General features: G+C 45.6%; 1 protein-coding gene across 1 annotated transcript in view; it reads right to left on the bottom strand.

Annotated features, from left to right (window-relative positions):
- The window catches only part of LOC109471363, a 31617-nt gene extending 18822 nt beyond the window's left edge, over positions 1 to 12795 (bottom strand). The window contains exons 1-14 of the mRNA XM_019770652.1: positions 12387 to 12795; positions 8321 to 8384; positions 7693 to 7914; positions 6993 to 7156; positions 6773 to 6878; positions 6284 to 6446; positions 5365 to 5495; positions 4893 to 5067; positions 4441 to 4547; positions 3677 to 3799; positions 2676 to 3425; positions 1924 to 2152; positions 942 to 1099; positions 354 to 395 (exon numbers count right to left, since the gene is read on the bottom strand). Coding sequence (XP_019626211.1) covers positions 354 to 395; positions 942 to 1099; positions 1924 to 2152; positions 2676 to 3425; positions 3677 to 3799; positions 4441 to 4547; positions 4893 to 5067; positions 5365 to 5495; positions 6284 to 6446; positions 6773 to 6878; positions 6993 to 7156; positions 7693 to 7914; positions 8321 to 8378 — 2428 coding nt within the window. The 5' untranslated portion in view covers positions 8379 to 8384; positions 12387 to 12795. The remainder of the gene's footprint in view (positions 1 to 353; positions 396 to 941; positions 1100 to 1923; positions 2153 to 2675; positions 3426 to 3676; positions 3800 to 4440; positions 4548 to 4892; positions 5068 to 5364; positions 5496 to 6283; positions 6447 to 6772; positions 6879 to 6992; positions 7157 to 7692; positions 7915 to 8320; positions 8385 to 12386) is intronic.
- Between the last annotated feature and the right edge of the window lie 2455 nt (positions 12796 to 15250).

Genomic DNA, 15250 nt, shown 5'->3' with positions numbered 1-15250 from the left:
ATTAACATTTGCAACAATTCTAATACAATTGCACATTCACAGTGTTTACTCTGCGCTTAGTAAGTCTTTCGTGTTTCTCACAATGACACAGTTTTTGTGCCGGTCAGTCCTACTGAGTGGAAGTTTATATTGAGTTTTTCTGTTCCTCAGATTGTACTACGGGTTCTTTTTAGGCGGGAGAAAGGGAGGGATCTCGTAGTATCCTTTTCAGTTCAGATGGTAAAATGTTACTCAAATACACAACTGGTGTTATGTATATGTAGCATGTACCTTTGGGCACGTATCTGCAGTAAGCATGTTGTATTGAATGAGGGTAAACAAGTATACTCCAAGCTCTTAGTATAAAGTCTTACCTCCTGGAGTTGTGTTTGGGGTATCTGTAGGCGGCACGACAGCTGTAAAACAATGATATTTACGGTTATTTGGCTTGCCAAACTCCACGTTGTTATTTGATAAAAGATAAAAACACAACAGACAACGAAGATGCTCGTAGTAATCAGGAAAATGTGCGAGCGTGAAAATTTAAGGTTAGTGAGTGTATTCACAACCACTTGTTTCATAAGAGCCGACGTTCCAATGACCCTCAGTCATCTTCATCAGGACTATTGTTTACATGACACTGCCATGATTTCATGATTTTGAGGAAGACTTGGTACCGGCTCCCAAGTCTAGATAGATACAGTGAACTCCTCCCCTGAGTGTATAGTGAATGAGCCCCCGGGTCACAGAAAGTAGGGCATCCGGGGCAGACAGGTTTCCGCAAGGGTTTCCAGGAATGGGGGCATACGTATATGTCAGAGAGCAGAGCTGGGAGACATTACTGTGGACATTCCATGCCTGTGGAAAAAATTCCTGTACAATTCCTAGAATTCTTGCAAACTGTCCACAATACTATACCATTAGGCTCCTCCCTGAGACGTCGCCAAAAAAAAGATACTCACGGTACTCGCAGATGTAAGACGACCTCGTGTTGCACGGCACCGGCTGCCAGTCGTATCCGAAGATCTCACTCATGCGCACACAGTCCTTCTTCCTGCTGTTCCAGGTCCCGTCCGCCCACTCGTTAAAAGGGTCGCTGACAAGATCGCCGTCGACGTACCTAAAAACAATAAAACAACAGTTTTTTTTTATTCCAACATGCACTCGGGTGCGGCAAAATGTTTTCTCCCAGCAGACAAACTCCCCCGGTATGTTATCTCTCTATTTGGCCGATTTCTACTCTTTCCAGCCGCCTCCCGAAGCCTGGTAGAGGCTAATGTATTGATGTGGTGACAACGGCACACTCAAGTTTTTTTAAATTTACTTTATTATCGTCACCAACACAGAGGACAATACAACACTCAATTCCACCTGAGTAAAGTGAGGAGAGTCGTGTAAAGTGCCTTTCCCAAGGGCACAAGATCGTTGGCATGTCAGGACTCGAACCCGGGACCTCTTGGTCCGAGTCGAGCACTCTGCCGCTACGCCACACGACCCCACGTCATTACAGCTGATTTGCAAAAGGTGTGAATGCTCCTTACTTCCACACACCCTCTGTGGTGCCATCGTCTATGCCTATCCAGGGAGAACCGCCACCTTCACTCTCGACATAGTCCAGCAGAACCTCTCGACTCTGGGGCTGCCACCCTAACCATTTCACCAACTACACCATAGGTATACCTACCTGCCAAAGTGCTCAGGCCAGGATCTGGCGCCTAACTCCCCTCCGACTGGTTTCTCCAGCCCGTTTTAGCTACACCATAACATTATATCTTAATCTGATTTGCAAGTTTAAAAGGTCCTTACTTCCAAACACCCTCTGCGGTGCCATCGTCGATTGAACCAAACATCTCTCAGTTCTGGGGTTGCCACCACCCTAACTACAAGGCCAGCAATACTACAAACCATACCACATATTTGAACTGAAGTTTGAAATTTCCTTACTTCCAAACGCCCTCTGTGGCGCCATCGTCGATGCCTATCCACGGGGAACCGCCACCTTCGCCCTCGACATAGTCGAGCAGGAACTGGTGCGTGCTGGGCCGCTTCACTACGGCCAGACGCCCGTACAGGTCCAGGTCAGCGCAGGAGCGCACGGCCTCGCTGTAGGTGGACGGGCTCGTGAGGAGGCAGTAGCACGTTCCCTCGTGGTGGAACCACCCAGGTTCACACACTGCAGAATGGCGTGCATGTTACTATTTTAATCTACGTATTCTTAATGATGATTTTTAAATGCTGATAAAGTTTTTAATCTACGTATTGTAATGATGTTTGTATATTCATGGTTGTAACATGTCAATGTAATTCAGACGTGCCCGAAGCACTTCGGCACGTCTGCCATGTTGATGTTGAATAAAGATTTGATGAATATATTAATTAAAGAACTGCAATTTCACATAATGATCTATTTTTTACATGTCATCTTTGCATTTATTTTGGAACCTCCGCGTGTTGTCCTGTTTTGTTACTTGCTATTGACTGTATACTTCTTTAATTGTCAGTAGTGAGGTTGAAATTAGAAATTTGGTTGCCTAATAACACTGCGTCTTTTACTTTTTACTTTGCTTGATAAAAAAGTTTCAAATGGACTAACGAAGCTTACGTCAAGTCATACTACTGTCTAAAACCAACTCTTAACATGCAGCGTGCAAATAGTTATACTTGTAAAATAAAACAAAAGCAAGGTATGGACGCACCACTTTTTGTTGCCCATGTAGTTTGTGCTGTCGTTGGGGCAATTTCGCAGTGTGCTCCCCAAAAGCCGTCAGGACACCTACAGGTGTAGGAGTTGATCCCATCGACACACTGGCCGCCATTCTGACATGGGTTGGGAGAAGGGCAGTTATCGCCATTGGTCTCACAGCGGTTTCCACTGAAGCCTGTGGCACAGCGACATGTGTAGGAGTTGATCCCATCGACGCATTGGCCGCCATTCTGACATGGGTTGGGAGAAGGACAGTCGTTGATGTTGGTCTGACATCTGGATCCACTGAAGCCATTTGCACAGCGACATGTGAAAGTGTTGATCCCATCGACACATTGGCCGCCATTTTGACATGGGTTTGGAGAAGGACAGTCGTTGATGTTGGTCTGACAGCGGTCTCCACTGAAGCCAGTGGTACACCTACATGTGTAAGAGTTGATGCCGTCGACGCATTGGCCGCCATTCTGACATGGGTTGGTAGAAGGGCAGTCGTTGATGTTGGTCTCACAGCGGTTTCCACTGAAGCCAGACAGGCACCTACATGTGAAAGTGTTGATCCCATCGACACACTGGCCACCATTTTGACACGGATTTGTAGGACGGCAGTCATCGTCATTGGTCTCACAGCGGGGTCCACTGAAGCCAGGCGGACAGGTACAAGTGTACGCTGTGAGAGTCAAAGAACTGCTCTGTGGCTGACCGACGCACTTGCCGCCGTTTTGGCACGGATTGGGCAGACAGGCTGGAACAATAACGACAACAATAATGATATCAAATCGAAAACCCGTCCGGAACAACTCAAACTAGTTTCTCCACACACACACACACACACACACACACACACACACACACAGAGAGAGAGAGACACACACGCGCGCGCGCGCGCGCGCGCGCAATTCGTTTGTATTATGTTTTTCTTTAAAGTCTTATAATGTCATTTTGTTTCTTCCAGTTAGCGTATACGTGTATATCAATAAATAAACATCTCTTTACCAGCGGAAACACAGGTTCGTCCGTCCGACCCAAGGCTCCATCCGTCCTGACACGCGCAGGTCCGCCCTCCGCCGGGGACGGGGAGACACAACTGAGTACAGTTTCCGTTAGACGCCGAGCAGGCTGTTCTCAAAGACAAACAAGGGATCGTTAGACTTCTGACGGGCCACAACCCTGCCAATCAACTGAATCTCGATCCACACCCACCCACTTCCAATCCTCGCTGTAGAGCAGGCTGTTCTCAAACACAAAATCGGAGATGTCAGACTTCTGCCAGGCTACAACCCTGTCAATCAACTAAAACCCAATCCCCACCCACCGGCTCTCTTTCAATCCTTGTTGTCAAGCAGTCTCTTCCCAGAGACAGACAAGAAATCTCGTGATATTTCAGACTTTTGCCGGGCCACAACCCTGCCAATTAACTGAAACCTATCCCCGCCTACCCACTCATTTCCAATCTTCGCTGTCGAGCAGGCTGTTCCCAGAAACAAACAAGAAATCTCGTGAGATTTCAGACTTATGCCGGGCCACAGTCCTGTCAATCAACTGAAACCCAATCACCGCCCATTCACTTCCAACCTTTCCTACAACTACTACTACTACTACTACTACTACTACTACTACTACTACTACTACTACTACTACTACTACTACAAGCCTATACAGCGCATAGAGCAATACAAAGCATTCACACAACTATAGGGGTCCAGAATAAAGACAACGCGTGATTCCCACTATAAGTCTACATCTCAAAGCGTACTGACCGTTCGGTTGAGTTGGTGTGTTTGCCGTTGTCCTGACGTGGATGTCGTGAAGCTTTTGAAAGTGTGGAATGTTGAGGTTGACGTACCCTTGCAGATTCTTGCCGATCCTGGACCGAAAAACAAGTTATCAGCTGTTACCAAAGACACAAAGTTGTGTGGTGCTGATCAGAACTAGAAAGGTAACATTTGCATCATGTTTACCCTCGCATTGTCTAGCCTAGCAAACTGCATTGGACACTGACTGACTCATCATCATCATCATGATATGATGATGATGATGATGATATGATGATGATGATGAGGCAGTCAGTGTCTAATTAAACATGATGCAAATGTTACCATCATCATCATCATCCACTGTATTCTGCATCTGCAGTCGTGAAAAGACGTCCTGCAGCTGCATTCAGTCTTGCATACACGTACATACAAACATCCACTGACTGCCTGTGTACCTGTGAATGCCTGGTACATTCCATGCTGTCCAGTAGAGGTATGTCTCGTCCACAGCCATGCCGAACACGTGCGCGTTGTTGTGTGTGAACAGCTGGGTTGGGCCTGGGTTGCTGCCGGTCACTCCGGAGGTCCAGATCTGACCAGTAGCGCCGTTACACCAGTACAGCCGGTTTGCTGTAGCACAGAATCACACAGATACAAGCCAATCGTCATTCTAAAAATCGTATCGTAGGCTGGTTCTACCTTATTAGTACTAGTATTTATTAGAAATACCAAAAATAAACGTGTAGCCAGTGTTTGGACTATTCCAAACGCTTCAAGAATGAAATGATGACGAAAATTTTTTAAAAAATGTGACAAATACTGGCAGCATATCAGACAAATTTCCTAATCAAAAAAAAAATTTGTTGCCACTCTGAAACTGCATCGGATTGCCTTTAACACTATGAGCAGATAACACATCACACTGACCTGCTTTGTCCAAGGCAAGGCCGTTGGGCCATTGGCCTACTCCTACGTTGACAATGACAGACCTCTGGGTGCCGTCCAACGCCGCACGCTCAATCTTAGCTGATCCTCCCCAGTCAGTCCAGTACATGTAACTACGTTAGGAAAGGTTTATGTTAAGATTATAGACTGTACCACCCTCTTCTATACGAAATTAGAGTTATTTTACCATTGTGGCAACGACTTCAACTGGCAAAAACTTGCAAAATGTCAGAGTCTTCACTGAACACATCATCGAACTATGAATTTGCAAAGTGTCGAGTTAGGTCATGGTAACATCAAGAAAAAGTCTTCGATCCTCGTCGGTGCTTAGTTTTGTCACAGCCTGCAGCTTGAAAATTCTACGACATTCAAACTCGACCTACAACAAATGTCACCACACCGCGTAAGATGCCATGCTGCTTGTAGACTACTACTACTGCTGCAGATCGAACATGGGACTACAGGGAGATTCTGACTACATCCATGGGTAGCCTGTGTTGACACAATCTCTTGCTGGCTAGGAGCGCGATTTAAACAGATATCCATGGGCAGAATTCAAACTATGGTCGCTACCACAAATACCAAATGCTGGCCGTTACAGATAAAGACACAGATACTGTACGTTACTGTACGTTACTGTTTGCTACTGTACGTTACTGTACGTCACTGTACGTTACTGGTGTACTACGCCGAATGGCGGTTATCTGTAACTGCATAGCCGGTATAACCGCCCTTTGGGGCTACACACCAGCTACCGGCTATACAGATACAGTTACTGTGCGTTACTGTGCGTTACTGTGCGTTACTGTGCGTTACTGTGCGTTACTGTGCGTTACTATGCGTTACTGTGCGTTACTGTGCGTTGCTGTGTGTTATGGTCATCCTGATCAGTGGTACTTACCCAGCGTTGGGGTCCACTACGATCGCCCTGGGCTCGTCCAGCCCCGTGGTGATGAGGTTCTTCCTGAAGCTGCCGTCCAGCCGGGAGACGATGATCTTGTCTATCCCGGTGTCTGTCCAGTACAGGTTCCGGGAGATCACGTCCACTGCGATGCCGTCAGGAACTGGAATGCACAAGAACGACTCATCAGACGACTGACTTGAGCAAAGCCAGATCGACGTTCATCATGACCAATTGAATCCCCATGCTGCATTCATGGAAGGTTTGCGACCATACTAACAATCTGTTTAGTGAGGTCGAATGACCACGTGAATAGACGAGCAAATGGATGTCGAGAAGTGGAGCTTACAAAGCTGGGCTCAGGAGTAAGTATACAACGCAAAATTGATGTGAATTCAGAGCTATATAGAGGTCGAATTTGTTTGTGAAGTTTTGCAACTTACAATTAAAACATGAGTACCACAATCTAGTAATCTACTACGGGAATACCTAATGCCATCTGCCCATCAAGTCTTTGTCCCGGTCCAGGCTCGTAGGGGGTACGGGCTACTGCACTATTCGCTCCGTTCACAGTGGTCCAATAGATGAAATCACTCTGTGTAATATTGAAAAGGCAGTTTAAGATAAAATGTATAATCCTACAATGCATTTCAAAGCGGCACGTTATGTTATCTAGTGTTTAATTCTGAACCAATCATTGATATCCTACCGCTCGGTCGTACTCCACAGCTATCGGCCTGTTTGTTCCGTTGCCGATGTTGTAACGGGCCCACTGAAAGGAGTTATCATCTTCTGTAGTCAGCCGAGTGATGGATCTGTCCGTTGAATCTGCCACCAGCAGCAGCTTGTGTCCTGAAGGAGGGGCTTTGTTTCCTGTTATAGAGGGGGGAGGGGGGCAGATAATCATAATCATATGGCTCTACATTAGAGGTCACGGTCACAGACATACCTTAAACAGAGACGGGTGGCGACACAGGTCATCTGGCACGTATGACCTGCTAGTGCGTACGGTCACGTGTCGGAATCAATCGAAAATTTTTAGTCCAAACTCTTTCCTGTTATGGCGGAAACCGTTTAATTATGTTTACCGAAGGAAAACAAGTTGTTTTTGCTCAGTTTCTTCCTCTTCTTTTCCAGTGACCTCTGACCTGACTAATGACATTATTTGTGTTGGGTTACATAATGTTGCAATTTCATAGTCTGCTCTGCTCCTGTCACCATATACTAGTAGTACATGTATCAGAATGTGTTTGAGTAACAGAGCAGACCATGTCAGAAGGTAAACATTATGCATTTGCTTTGCAAATGTTACTTCTCTGGTCTTATTAATTCTATAATGACAGATCGGCTTTCATGCTGTGATCATGGGCTGTTTGCTTTTCAAAAGGATGTCAAGAGCTGAGCCTCACCAGTTGACGGAGCATACCCGTCCACAGGTTTGCCGAGCTGTAAGGTCTCCACCTCGCCCTTCTCGAACGCCACGGGTGTGGTTCCCTCGGTTTTGTCCACCGCTTGGCCGTGCGGGTCCGCCTCGCCTGGTGCCGCGCCGGAGTAGGGGACAGGGTCTTCCTCTGGGGTTAGGTTCTTGTCATGATCAGGATCTTCGCCCCCCTGTGCGGCTGCCTGGTGGCCTGTGTGGTACATGTAGCATATTAGATCTCCTGCACGGATCATATGCATGCGTATTTGGCCCTTCGGTTGGGCGTTGTAATGGTATGTGTGAAAGTTTTTAACCGTATATTCATCGTCTGCATTTGAAAGTAGCAATTGCTTATATGTTGTTCCTTTGCCAGTCTGCTAGTTTTGCACTGCAAAACATCTTGAATTTGTCAAATATATACAATACCATTGCCTGTACCTTCCTATCAAATAAAGTGGACTAGATGTAGATTTGATAGCAACGTGCCTCGGAGTTGAATACTCGTATAATACTGTATGTTGTATTGAAAAGCTATCTGACAATTCAGTCACGTACACGCCCACTTTATCAGTAACACGTTTAAAATTACCAACTGAATAAATCACAGAGAAACGTACACAGCAGCTGGATAACCACCAGTCCCCACAGCAGGACGGCTGCCCGATGGGTCTGCATCGTCACCTGTACAACATGGAGCAGGTGGTTAATGTAGGACAGGAAGAAGTCAGCTTTAGAAACAAAGAAAAGGCAAATGATATCCGTAGAGCTCTGCAAGGAATCTTATGTGTACTACGTAATTATGATATAATATGGAATGTGTGTGTGTGTGTGTGTGTGTGTGCGTGCACGTCTGTGTGTGTCTGTGTGCGCATGTGTCTGTGTGTGCGTGTATGTGTCTGTGTGTGCACGCGCGTGTGTGTGTGTGTGTGTGTGTGCGTGTGTGTGTGTGTGTGCATGCACGTGTGTATGTGTATGCATGCACGTGTCTCTATGTGTGTGTGTGTGTGTGTGTGTGTGTGTGTGTGTGTGAGTGTGTGTGTGCATGCACGTGTGTATGTATGCACGTGTCTCTATGTGTGTGTGTGTGTGTGTGTGTGTGAGTGTGTGTGCATGCACGTGTGTGTATGTGTGTGTGTGTGCGTGTGTGTGTGTGTGTGTGTGTGTGTGTGTGCGTGTGTGTGTGTGTGTGTGTGTGTGTGTGTGTATGTGTGTGTGTGCACGCGTGTTTCTCTGTGCGTGCGCGTGTATTCAAATTCTCACAAGGAACTTTTCTGCTTGAAGAAATAAGTAAATAGTATAATTGCCACACAACTTGGGTTTTACCCACACGTCATCAGCTACCCAAAATAAAGTACATGATCTCAACCTTCGCCCGAGGCTGTGGATGACCTCATACATTTGCATATAACGCGCTACAGCTGCACAGTGTCCACGAGCTACATAGAAAAAGAACAGGGCTTTGATAGCCTCCACCAGGCCTTTCTACGGGAATACGGATCGTAGAATTCGGCAAAAAAAGAGAGTAAAATTGGCCAAGGGAGTCCGGCCGCTGGGATGTAGTTTCTTTCCCTCCGAAACTGCGCGACCAGTCAAACCTACAAGGCGGCCAAACTCCCCTGGCAAATATTCTCCTATATATAGCCAGCGTAGATAGTCTGGTAGAGACTAAGGCTTTGCATCGTTCGTCGAGTCTTTGCATCACTTTGAACGACGCCAATACAAAACTTTGACACGTTTGCAATACCTCAATTATTTGATCCAGGTCATTTTGAAATTGGTAAGAAAAGCCTCAAAAACACCAAATTTCTGATTCATAACTTATCAAGATCAAGTGAAAAATTTATGTATCGTGTGGATAAAAATGCAACCGTAATATATCCTTTAAAAATCAGTCGACAATCATCAAACCATAGATCATTGAAAGAAAAACAGTGGTTGAGGGCCGATGTGACGACACACAGTGCTCAGACAGCATAATTGGTGGCAGAGGTCACTGAGCATTAACGTAACATGTCTCGCTTCGCAGGTTTTGGTTACTGCGCTTCGTTAAAGGTCATAGTTGATATGAAATTTTTTAGCCATGGCAGTCTTCGTTTGCTTGTGAACACATCACACGTCGAGAAGATTTTGTTTTTTTGGCGGTACATAACGTGTTCTTGTTCTTTGGGCGACGGGAATTTAAGTTAATGGCCAATCAGTCGAACGACGTTAAAAACTGTGCGGGTCTCCGTAAATGATCGTTAAATTCCATGGGACATGTGGAAGATTTTAACCAGTCTTCGTTTCCTTGTGAACATGCCATGGGGTATTCATGAAAGATTTTAACCAGTCTTCGTTTCCTGGTGAACATGCCATGGGGTATTCATGAAAGATTTTAACCAGTCTTCGTTTCCTTGTGAACATGCCATGGGGTATTCATGAAAGATTTTAACCAGTCTTCGTTTCCTTGTGAACATGCCATAGGGTATTTATGAAAGATTTTAACCAGTCTTCGTTTCCTGGTGAACATGCCATGGGGTATTCATGAAAGATTTTAACCAGTCTTCGTTTCCTTGTGAACATGCCATGGGGTATTCATGAAATATTTTAACCAGTCTTCGTTTCCTTGAGAGCACGCCACAAGTCGAGTCATTTCGACCGTACATAATTTTTGGGTGACAGGAATTCGAGTTTCAGTCATCAAACAGCGTTAAAAACTGTGCGGGCCCCCGTAAATGTTCGTTAAGTGCCATGGGGCATTTATGGAAGATTTTAACCAGTCTTCGTTTCCTTGTGAGCACGTCATACGTCGAGTAGACTTTGTTTTTCGACGGCTCATAATTTTTGGGTGACATGAATTATTGGCCAATCAATCAAACTGCACGGGTCCCTGTAAATGTTCGTTAAGTGCCATGGGGCATTTATGGAAGATTTTAACCAGTCTTTGTTTCCTTGTGAACACATCAAACGTTTCCTTGTGAAGCGTCCGTTTCCTTGAAAGACTTTTTCGGGGAGGGGGTAGATTTTTCATTGGGGTAGGAATTCGAGATAGTAGCAAACCAGATGCACTGCGTTTAAAAAAAACTGTGAGGGTCACCGCAAAGTTTTAAAAAAAGCACCGTGTCCACATACTGGTCAGTCGCGGTCGTTTTAGGCAGGGAACAGGTAAATGAGTGGGTCGCTAAACCGAGTAGATCGCGGTCGCGTTAGTCGGATGCTCTTGTGTCTATGGTACAATTTCAAGGGACCGAGAAAAGCGGTCGGTAGGTGGTCGCCTTACCGGGGTTGACTGTACATTATTAGCGGGGAACCATAGCCGCTACGCAGACATTCGTTACTGAGTCTGATCGCAGTCAGGTTTTGGCGTAAGAGCTCTTACTGGCGCCTGTCTTGACCCAGGTACATGTGCAGGAACCATAGCCTCAAAGCAGATTTCTGTTACGGGGCAAGGGCAGAGTTTTAGCGGTAGTGCATTGAGACGGAGGGTAGAAGTATTCGACATTTTCCCGCCGTAAAGAAAAACATACTAGCGGATCCGGATGTTTGGAACGAGCCATATTTCAAAAATAGGCACAAGTTCTTCATGCACCTTTGTGGGCAATTAGTTGTGGTTGACTCGGTGCGCAATTGTTTTTAACGGACAAATTTTCAAGGACAGACACAAGTTTTCAGTGGCAGGTGGTGGTTACCGCGCGCACTAGCCTCTACCAGGCACCGCGGATCGCTGGAAAAATAGTAGAAATTGGCCGAAATAAAGGGATAGTATACCAGGGAAGATCCAGGGCCATAGAAGCTCCAAGTTGCGACCCACAGGCTCCGTGGTAGAGGCTACGCGATCCGCGGTGCCTGGTAGAGGCTACGCGCGCACCGTCTCATTCTCTCATAGGCCATCGTAAGATTTTTGGGCTCAAGCCGATTTTGCAGGTTGCAAAGCAGCGAACAACATGGACAAAGCAGGTTGTGACAAACCATCCGCCAACAAGGCCTTACCCTGGGAGCCAGGGTAGACTAGTATCGGGCCGTTAGCCGTTTCCTTCGGCAGCCAAGAGTCCTACGGGGATAGGACAGGCCAGACTCCCCTGGGCTCAACTCCCCCCAGCGGTAATTTTGGGCGAAGGGCTCTTGGCTGCCGAAGGAAAACGGCTAACGACCCGATACAAATCTGGCTCCCAGGGTAGCAAGGTCTACGACAGCCTTTTTATTCATTTTATTAAACCAGCATGATCCCACAAGGGCGGTTTTAAATGTTCCCTGCATACATACATGTAAACAAAACATGCTAAAGTATGAGAACAAACTTTTGTAAAATACAAGACAGATGAATCTTGTACACCACGTACACGACTACAAGAATGCCCTCGTTTGCGATCGTACGGCAATCTTAAGCTGAATGTTACTGTGCCCTTACGGAGTTGTTACCATTCAATAAGGTAGGTTTTTAACGGACAAAACATTTTCACGAACGTTACACGGTCACCTGAATACTGCGTCATTGATCGGCAGCTTTCCCTATCGCCTACCAACTTACAGCCCAGACAAAAAAACAGCCCTAAGCAACATATATCAAACGTCGACGTCTATCTGTTTCCAAAATAATATCCAGGTGCTTGATTAACTGTTCAAGTTAGCCTATCTTATATCCTGGGTGTTTAACATTCACCGACGTACAAAAACTGAAATCAAAATATTAAAAACAAAACTTACCGTCGAGGATTCTCGGTTATCTTCGGACCACTTTCGCCGGACAAGATGATCGCAAACAGGTACACCCTCAGTCTTCGCGGTCGGTCAACTTGAACCACGAACTACGTTCCGATGTTTTCCTCTCTGCGACGGAGGGCAGCGCACTCGGAGCTGGCAGAATGGCGCTATGACTGGCAGGGCCGCCGATCTGTCATTTATTCCCTCTCACAATGAAGTTTTATTTGCTTCATCGAGCAAATCCGATAATTATAGCATTACGTCACCTCCAAACTCGGCCGAGTGTGGTGGCCTTGTCCTTTTGTCTCCTCTAATTGCACTAAACGACGACCAATATTTTTCAAATATTTTGCATGACCTTTGCGATGAATCGAGATTAACTAGATCAAATTGAGTTTTCTCTGGGAAATTTTAAAAGCTCGAAGAAATGAAACCAACGTCACCTCCAAACTCAAATTTGCATACGTCTTGTCGGTCGTGTTCTGGCGGTCATGTCTTTAATTATGTCTACTCAAATTGCACTAAAGGACGACCAAGATTTTTTTTCTTCATATTTTGCATGGCCTTTGCGATGAATCGAGACTAGCTGGACCAAATTGAGTGTCTTTAGAAATTTTTAAGCTTGAAAACAACATCAGTAACCCCGGGGGTTTGGTCATGTTCCAATAACATTCCGAAAAGGCATAAGCGAATATTTCTGTCATGACCGCATGTGAAGAACGGTGTATTGTTGGTTAGTATCATCTTAGAGACTGACTAGATAACAAAGTTCATTCAAAGTTATCTATCTACGAAGACCAGAACCAGACTCTAAACACCAAATTGCATCGGACATGTCGGAGTTAGCCCTTGGGACCTTGTTATGGTTTAAAAGGGACTGTTTGTGCCTACATGTCGTATTGTATTGTGTTCTAACTATTTGGTTCAATAAGAAAAGGTTTAGCGTGTTGGGACATGCAAACCAATTTAAAAACCGGTTTTTCATGCCCCAACACATCCACCATTGCCGGTGACTCGTGATTTGTGACGTCATGCACAGCCAAGCGATCTGATTGGTGGTTTCCCGCCGACTCGCCGTAGGGCAAACTTTCGACCAATCAGACACCGTTGCAGTGATCGCCGTAGGGCAAACTTTCGACCAATCACGCGCAGTTATACTGATCGCCGTAGGGCAAAGTTTCGACCAATCACGTGCAGCTACACTGATAATTAGATGATTGACACTGCATGAAGCCTCCGCCAAGGGTTCTAGTCGGGGATTCCCTCAACCCATGTTTTTCAGCGAAACGCCGTAGGGCCTAGTCTTTATCCAATCACATGCGGTCGCAAAGTCCCAGATAATTTAAGTATAATTGGCCAATTATTCGCTAGCATGTTGGACGGCACGCAGGGTTGCCAACTGAACCGAGGAAAATACTAGTAGGTTGATTGAAACATCAAAAGATTTCTTTACTCAAGTCTCAACAGCAACATATATTAAAGAATGTTTCGATCTCAGAGACAGCATACATATACTCTGTACGTAAGATGGCGTTATCCACACGTATTTAGTTTGTTAGATCTTTGATCATACAAAAGTCACTGTACTTTTTTGTTGTGTCAATAAAGAATCTTACTCTTACAATAGATTCTAATAACATAACATCATGTTTTTCTAGTCGTTTGAACGCTATGCCTTTTACAATCAATGTACTAAGGGCGGTATTGCTTTAGAATGAACCTTAAAGATCGAGAAAATGGCCGCCATATTTTCTGTTCGTCCTTTTCAGGTCAAGCTGGTACAAGTTATGGCCGGGCAGATGTAAGAATGTTTCCGCGACCCACAATAAATTTGTCATCTTGTAGGGAAATATAACGTTATGTTATTGGTGATCTGTCAAGCTTGTTCTGAAACCTTTCAACTGTTTCAAACTGTTTCCTGATGAGTTTAGGTGGTCGGTCAATAACTGACAATTGGGGGAGGGGGGCGCGTTTTCCAAGGTCACTTGACATGTCGGTGACCGACCTTGGAAAACGCCCCCCCCCCCATCCACATCCACAGTATGTAAAGCCCTCCCGCAACCATTAGCATGGTCGCATATGGCGGCGCTCATCTCCGTTTCGTAGCCCTTGGGCCACACAGTCCACTGGTAGTGTTGAGTGTTTAACTCCCGTACTCTTTCTCAACTGCCGAGTGCTAAGCAGAGAAAGCAGTATGTACCATTTTTGGTGTTTCCCGCCGACTCACCGTAGGGCAAACTTTCGACCAATCACGTACAGTTGTAATTAGAAGATGATTGACACTGTATGAAGCCTCCGAAAAGGGATCCGTTCGGGGATTCCCTCAAACTTTTTTTTTTTTGCGCGAAACGCCGTACGGCTGAGTCTTCGTCCAATCACATGCGATGGCAAGCATCAAGATGATTGGAGCATTAATTGGCCAATTAGTCGCTAGCATGTTGGACGGCACGCAGGGTTGCCAACTGAACCGAGGAAAATAGAATGATTGAAACATCAAAAGATTTCTTTACTCAACATTCACGGACAGCAACATATAATAGACTCTAATAACATAACATCATATTTTTCTATTTGTCATATTGTGGGGGAAATTAAGTTATTGGTGATCAGTCAAACTTGTTCTGAAACCTGTCAGCTGTTTCAAACTGTTTCCTGATGAGTTTAGGTGGTCGGTCAATGACCGACAATATTGGGGGAGGGGGGCGCGTTTTTCAAGGTCACTTGACATGTCAAGTGACCTTGGAAAACGCGCCCCCATCCACATACACAGTCTGTAAACCATTAGCATGGTCGCATATGACGGAGCTCATCTCCGTTTCGTAGCCCTTGGGCCACACAGTTAGTCCACTGGTAGTGTTGTGTGTTTA

The sequence above is a fragment of the Branchiostoma belcheri genome, unplaced genomic scaffold (assembly GCF_001625305.1).
Source record: "Branchiostoma belcheri isolate BF01 breed outbred unplaced genomic scaffold, Haploidv18h27 scaffold25, whole genome shotgun sequence".
Taxonomy (NCBI): Eukaryota; Metazoa; Chordata; class Leptocardii; order Amphioxiformes; family Branchiostomatidae; genus Branchiostoma; species Branchiostoma belcheri.
The sequence above is the reverse complement of the archived record's forward strand: the minus strand, read 5'-3'. Positions and strand labels throughout refer to the sequence as shown.